Below are 7,738 nucleotides of genomic sequence, written 5' to 3'. Positions count from 1 at the left end.
GACAGGCTGACAGAGAGCGGTGCAGCTAACATGAGGACTAAAAACAGATGGAAAACGAATGGCTTTAAATCACATCTGTTCCTCTGTTTATCTTCATGGGTGAAACTCCTTTCCTCCTGATATGGTCACCTCCGCTGTGGGAGCTCTCCACTACCTTTGAGTCGGTGGTTGCATCACAGACAGTTTCTGATCAACATGACAGGAAGTGGATAAGACACATGACGAATTAAAAACATATTAATAGCAGGCTAATACTTCTTTGAAAAGAAAGGAGGAAGTGGGATTTTAACCACAGATGTTTCATGCGCAATCTCAGTTTCACAGTGTGTCAGTGTGTTTCTCACCACTGCTGTGGACTGATCAGACATTTTAACAGGAAAAAAGTTAAATCAACTGAATAAAAAAGTAAGGATGGCAGTTTGGGACAAAAAGATTATCTGGGGCTTCATGTTGCTGCTGGCTGGTAAGACTTGGACTTTATGTTACTGTATATTATGTTGATATCTTTAATGATGTTTTTGTCACAGTTTCAGTTTTTCACACTGAATTGATAAAATCCAGAAACATCTCTGATTTTATAATTGAAGCTCTGATACTGTTCTTTTATTATTTAGTTTTCTATTTTAGTACTGAAGGCTCATTTTAATTGGTTTCCACATCAAAGCTCTCCCTCTAAATCAAGGTCCTTAACTCTTAAACTCAGCTGTCATCACTGTGTTGTGTTTTTCCAGGTGCTGTGGGTCAGAGTGTGAACTATCCACGTTCTGTTTGTGCCATGAAAGGATCGACTGTCACGCTCCCCTGCACCTTTGAACCACTGGAGTCTGTCACTGAAAATGGAAAAGAAGTTCTGATAAAGATCAACAGAGTAGTCTGGTGCCCAAATCATCTCGTTTGTCAGGGCAGCACTCCGTCTGTGTACAACAGCGAATCAAACAACAACAACCCTCGTTACAGATACCTGGGTGACAAGAAGGGAGACTGCACTTTACAGATCACCAATTTACAGAAGGAGGACAACGCAACTTTTCGCTTCAGGGTGGAAACTAATAAGAACAAAGCAACTTTTACTGGACCACCAGGAGTGAAAGTCACAGTCAGTTGTAAGAGTATCATATGAAAATGCTATCAATGATAACAATGGCATTATTAAAAATAATTAATTTCTTTAACCTTCATTCAGCACTGACAGCCAGCTTCTCTTTTGCAGAAACACCCTGTTCAGTTACACCTTCCCCACCCACAGCTGAGCCTGGGGACCAGTTCTTTTGAACTGATGAAGTTAAAATTGATTTACAGTAAAAATAAAACAAAGAAAAGAGGAAACTATGAAAACTACAACATTTAACTAAAAGCAATAAAAAAAACAACAACAAAAAAACTAGAGATGCACTGATACAGCCCTAGTCCAGTATCAGCTTTAAAATGAACTATCAGAATCAGCCAACATGCTTTTTCTTAATTTGCACAATGACTGAATATCACAGACACTGAACATGTTTCATGTCTCCATCTGCTGGTGGGCCGTCATGATTAGAGTACGTATGTATAATATGATGTTAATTCCACTACAGAAGAGACTTGATGATCACTAACATTAGGTGGGGGGAAAATGGATATATTGATATCAGTATCTGCCAAATGAGTTGATATAAATCGTCATATTATATATAAAATCTTAAGGATACCCACCCCTACACAGCAAAGCAACTGCTATGTATGAACACTTGAAGTGAAAGCATCCCAGAGCGCTTTATCAAGACGGCAGCAGGACAGTACCATCCTCTTTACTTTTCATCTTCACCCAAGCATGATATATTACGATAATCAACACGTGTTACATGTTTCTGTCACATTAATAATCAACATATTTTTGCCTTACATTACTTTAGATTCTGAAATGAGGATAAAGAGCTCTTCGACTGAGACAGAGATGAGAGAGGGTGAATCAGTCACACTGCGCTGCACAGCACAGTGCACTTTCCACCAGCTGGAGGTCACCTGGTTCAGAGATGGCTCCGCCCTCCCGGAGACTGGCCCCGCCCTCAAGCTTGACCCTCTGACTGCAAAGGATTCTGGGAACTACACCTGTTGTCTGAAGAACAACAGCGTCACACTCTCCCAGCCGTACAGCCTGAATGTGGAGGCTGAAGGTTTGTTTCATCGTTTTCTCTGTGGTGGAAATCTAACAAACACCATGTACAGCTCCTTAATGTGAGAGAACTCTCCTGAATAATGTAACTATCATACAGGTTTATGTTCTGACCACCAGTTTGAGTTATTCACACAGTTCCTGACAACTCAGGGTTTTTTCCTGTCAGTTTGGTGACAGACTACAAAACACATAAGCCTCTGCTGCTGCTGCTGGTCAGAGTTCACACTAGTGGTCGTAGAAAAATATGTTTACTCAGCTCATACAAAACTGACCAAGAATCTGAATGTAAATTATTTCAGATGGCAGCACACAAAACAGAATATGGAGCTCTATGATTGGAGGTTTGTTAGTGAAATGCAGCCTGGGAGTCGTAGTTGACGTCTGTCTTTCAGTTTTTATGGCTGAATTCAAATGTCCGGACTTCACCGCACTTGCAGATTCACAGACTTTGCGGGCGCGCTCCCGGGAAGTCTGTGAGTGAAGAGGGCTCCAAATCCACAATTCAACCAGTCCACAAGGGGCCTAAAGCTGACCTCCTGCAGACTTAAGCAGACATTACTGATTTGATTGCCCACAATGCATTGCAATACAGATTTGACTTAGTAGGGTTTTTTTTTTTTTCTTTCTTTTTTTCTGCAGGGCAGATGAACAGACAGAACATGACAGCAGTTACAATGATTGTAATCTTACCTCAAACATTTCCATGGCAATGAGTAAAACAGTCTCAAGGGCTGTCTATCAGCAGCTTATGGTCTCTACCCTCGTGGACTTTACGAGATGACAGTGAACTCGTCACAGTATATATAACTGAAGTTGACAAGGGCTCAGCCCACAGCTTATGTCCACAGACTTCTTGTAGAATTGGCTTTTAATAAAGGACCCAAGAGAGTTTCATGTCAGTCGCCAACACTGGCAATGAGAAATAAAATAAAATAAAAACATCTCTCCTCCCACTGCACAACTCTGTACTAATAAATCATTAGTCAAAATCAAATAATTAAAATTCAATTTTGCTAATAATTAAATACCCAATGTTAGTACAATTAACATGATTCTTTACTTTGGAAACAGCAGTTGAGAAAACAGTCTCACCTCCAGGTCAGTTAACTGGCTGCTGTGGTGCTTTCAATATCATATATGACTGACACTAAATATCAGAGTTCAGAGAACGTATCTCAGAGTGGATCTTCCTGATATTTAATGTCTACAGTCCAACATCTCTCTGTTCATCTGACATGTCTCGCAGGAACAACTAGCGCTGCAGTTGACACAATGCTGGCTATACATCTGGTTCTCTTTGTTCTGCACACTGTGCTCATCATCATCGTGGCATCCATCATCATCAAAAGGTAACTTTCACCTACAACAACCAAATACACATCAGTCTGCTCCTTCATGTGCCTTTATCTATGCAACAATTTTTCAATCAAACATCCCTATCAGCCGATATTGTCCTTGTCGACTGCCACTGGCCTATCAGCAATGAAGATGAAACTCACTAACGGCAGGGCCTCATGTTTTTCTGTTGTGTCAAATCAGTTTTGCACAGCCTAAAATGCAGAGCTTGAAATTAGCGGTGTCCCATCATCCCAGTGACAACAGTAAACGTTAGGGGCTAACACAGCAGATCGATACAGCATAGTATTGTGATATTTTGCATGGTGATATTGTATCGATACATGGACGCCAAGTATCAATCTTTTATAATATACATTATTAATTTTTGCTAATACACATTTTAATCCTAGAACAATAAAATCAATGATGCTGAAGTTTTTTTCCTGGTGAGGTCAGCAGAGGTCTCCGTCAGCGGCATTTGGCAGGAAGTTCATCAAAACAAAGATGGAGGCACCGGAGACAGAAATCAGAAATGTGCCTTCTGTGTTTAAATCAAACGTCTGGACTTATTTTGGATTTTTTTTAACACAGAAAGAAAAGAGGACTTGGATATGACATATGTGATTTACAGCAGTGTCATATGAGAATAAAATACTCTGGGAATACTATGAACATGAGGGCTCACCTCACACGCCACCATCCAGAGATAGTGTTAGCTGCTGATGGCCAAGCTAACGCTAAACCCGCTCCGCCAAAACATCAACCAACACTGACAAACTTAGCTCGACACAACTACCATCCAACTGTGAGAGAGCCAAGAAACTAACACAGTCCATCACCTACTTCCTGTTCAAAGATCTGCGTACATACACCGCTGTCGAAAACAAAGGCTTTTGTTACATGTTAAAAACACATGAACCCAGGTATGTGACTCCACTTGGGGTGGGAATCTCTAGGCACACTCCACCAGTCTCCTCCGGTCCATCCTCCTCATCCACAAATCTCAACAGGACTCTCCTGTCCCTCGTCGACCTCCTCGACATTTCTCCTCGAGTATTTACAAAACTATAACTGACTAAAACTATGTATGAACTATAAAAACACAAACTATTGCAAAAAAGACAAACGATGGCAAAACTACGAACTACAGTGAAAACATGACGAAAACACTGCAAAAAACACTCAAAAACACGTCATAAAAAAACGCAAAAGCTCTCAAAAAAACACAAATACACTTATTTACAACACAAAATATTATTTACAAAGAAAACGCCACCCAAACTCCACTAAAACTCACCAAAACTCCGCTAAATCACTCCAACTTGCACTCTCCTCATCAGCTGTCACTCTCCTCCTGCTGTGCCCATTTCCCTCCCCTCCTCCACAGGTAATGACGTCACTACCGTAATGTACCGTATATGACTGGAAAGCTCCGCTTCTCAGCTTTCAGAATCCGTTGGAATGGTCGAGGAGTTACAGTAATTTGAAAAATGAATATAAAATTAAAATTAAAATCGATTATGAGTTTTACAAATCGATGCTCGCAAAATCTGAATCTCGATGCATCTAAAAATCGATTTTTTCCCCAACCCCTAGACTCCGACCCAACAATTTTCACTGACACAGCCATACTCAAGCTCCTAAAACCACATTTTTTGCAATTTGCAATTGTATTTTCTTGAACTGATTTAATATGTGGATCTACTGCATCTGTTCTATCATTAAATTGTATTTTATCTTAATCTTTATATTTGTTTTCTGTGCAACACTTTGTAACCTGATTTTGTGCCATTTTAATGATTACATTTCTGAGTGAAGTCCTAACTTATTTTCTACTTAGTGACTCTGTTTTTTCCATCTGTCTTTAACAGGACATGTGTTTGCAGGAAAGCAGCTGCAGAGATCTGAAAGACTTTACGGCGCAGGTGAATCAGTGACGTTCACATCAAACAAACACCATTTTCTGTTATTCTGTCTTTATGGAGGGTCTCTGAGTGTTCGGCCTACCTTTCTTCACTTCCTGAATTAAAAACAACTGCTGATGGAAAACAGATTGTTTCTCTTTCACCTCTTTATCTGAAAAGAAATGTTACTGTTTGAGTGGGCAGTTTGTCTGATGAGAGCAGGCTACTGTAAAAGGTGTCTTATGAGATATCTTATGAGTAAAGCTGCACACAAACAGGAACCTGCCTCCTGTCACAGGAACATTTCTGATATTTAAACCGGATAAAAACAGCAATGCTGTAATTTTCTGTTCATGTCATCGTTGCTCTTTCTGCTCTTTTGAAACACATACCATACAAATTCATGCTCCTCCACGACTCTGTGGTTGCATATTTGCGTAACAATTTTCCAAACCCACAGTTCAATGGGGTGTGGACCATGAGAAGGCAGACTGTGAACGTTTATGTCGCAGCTTTGGTGTCAGATTCAGAACCATTACACCCCGATAACATCCTCTCTGCTTCTCTTCAATTTAAGTTCAAAGTTCAAAAGGTTTTTATTGTCAATTGCTATATGTGCAGGACATACAGAGAATCGAAATGCTGTTTTCCTCTCACCTAGTATAATGTCTTACAATTTAAGAGCTAAAAGAAAGCTAAATTGTAAAAAAAAAATAAAAATAATAATAATTAAATAAAATTAAATAATGTATAACCTTCCCTGTTACCTCTGTGGAAATAGTCACATTTGTTATTAAAAACCAGCACAAGTCTGAATACTGATACAGAATCCTATAAATTAAACTGCATGATTTTTCGGTCTTTTGGCCCGTAACAGTTTAAACTCTGCTCCTGTTTCAGTCTCCACGACTTCAATGAGCCCTGACATCTGTGACATATCAGCTCTAATACTGATCAGTGTTTGTTTTACTCAGCAGGATTGTCTCTGTAGTTAATATGATTTACAGGAAGTCAAACATATGATGAGTATATATATGTCTGTGTATGCAGCTAGTGTCCGACTGTTGTGTTTTGTTTTGGTTTTTTTTGCTTCAGTCAATACTTTCAGTTCTTTAAGCTGTTTATTTCTATCTGATATAATGATGCTGCCATCAAACATGGAGTCTTGGATTTGAATATCCACTTTAATGTGAGGAGCTTTAAAGAATAAAACATATACTGTATAAATTGTTTCATGTGCATCTTTTATACTTTACTTTTACTCTTTTGTATGACATATTTTGTATTCTATGCAATATTGATATCTATAACAACATGAATATAATACAGTACTTAATATCTCTGTAATATAATACAGTTAGAACTACAAATATAAACTACAATTAAATACAAATACTTTTAGTTCAGCGAGTTAGCTTGCTTGTTGCAGTTGACTTCCTGCTTACCAGACACAGCGAAAAAGAGAGCTAGCTGCAAAAACCTCACAAAGTCTGGATCTTAAGTCATCAGAGAACAAGGCGAGCACACATTAGTATGTGCTAGGCTAGCGGCCTGTCTCCGACATGCCAAACAGAGCCAGAGAAATGCTGATTTGTAATGTGAAACTGCTTTAACCCATCACACTGCTATTTGGATAACCAGTACTACAGAGCTGGTTATCAACTAGTTCAGTCAACTCTGGGTTTTCCCCTCTTGCAAGTAAAATAATCTGTTAATTTAATTATAAATCCTCAAAAATACAGTCTACTATATTTTAAAAGAAAGAGAAAAATAAATAGTGTGCTGAAATCATATATTTTGATGCACTGTGATGCATCAATAATCGTTTTATTATCAAATCGTTACCCTCTGAATCATAATTGAATCGTGAGGTGCCTGGAGATTCCCACCTCTAAGTGTCAAGTATCATTTATTTTACTATTCATTAATATGGCAAATAATAAATGACACATTAGGTAGCCTACTGGAATAATATAATCAGTTGCTTTTTCAGTCCACTACATTCATTTTGCTGCTGCAAAAAGGCTAAAGTGAGATGAACAGACTGAAAACTTTATCCAATTAGATAAAACAGATGTTGACAGTTTTTCTTTGGGGACATAATTTGCAGTTAATAAAAGGTAATGTATGACAATATCGCAATACTCAGCATATGGCAACATTTCTAACATTGTAATAATATTGTATGGTGACAATATTATATGGTGGCTCCTCTGCTGCATCCCACTGTGCAGCACTGTCCCCTCAACAACAACTACACAACCCGTCCAGACACACAAGCAAAGTATGAAAGATGGCCGCCATAACGTCAATGATACTATACCTAGTTAGCTAAACACCT

General features: G+C 38.8%; 1 protein-coding gene across 1 annotated transcript; it reads left to right on the top strand.

The window, feature by feature from the left end:
• Positions 1-348: 348 nt before the first annotated feature.
• Positions 349-6,536, top strand: LOC126391524 (B-cell receptor CD22-like). Its single transcript, XM_050046372.1, has 5 exons — positions 349-463; positions 732-1,103; positions 1,893-2,153; positions 3,402-3,504; positions 5,365-6,536. The coding sequence occupies exons 1-5, from the start codon at positions 412-414 to the stop codon at positions 5,399-5,401; spliced, it is 825 nt and encodes a 274-aa protein (XP_049902329.1). The 5' UTR covers positions 349-411; the 3' UTR covers positions 5,402-6,536.
• Positions 6,537-7,738: the final 1,202 nt, after the last annotated feature.

The sequence above is a fragment of the Epinephelus moara genome, chromosome 6 (genome assembly GCF_006386435.1).
Source record: "Epinephelus moara isolate mb chromosome 6, YSFRI_EMoa_1.0, whole genome shotgun sequence".
In the NCBI taxonomy this organism is placed as follows: Eukaryota; Metazoa; Chordata; class Actinopteri; order Perciformes; family Serranidae; genus Epinephelus; species Epinephelus moara.
Note: the sequence above shows the minus strand (reverse complement) of the source record. Positions and strands in the feature narration are given on the sequence as shown.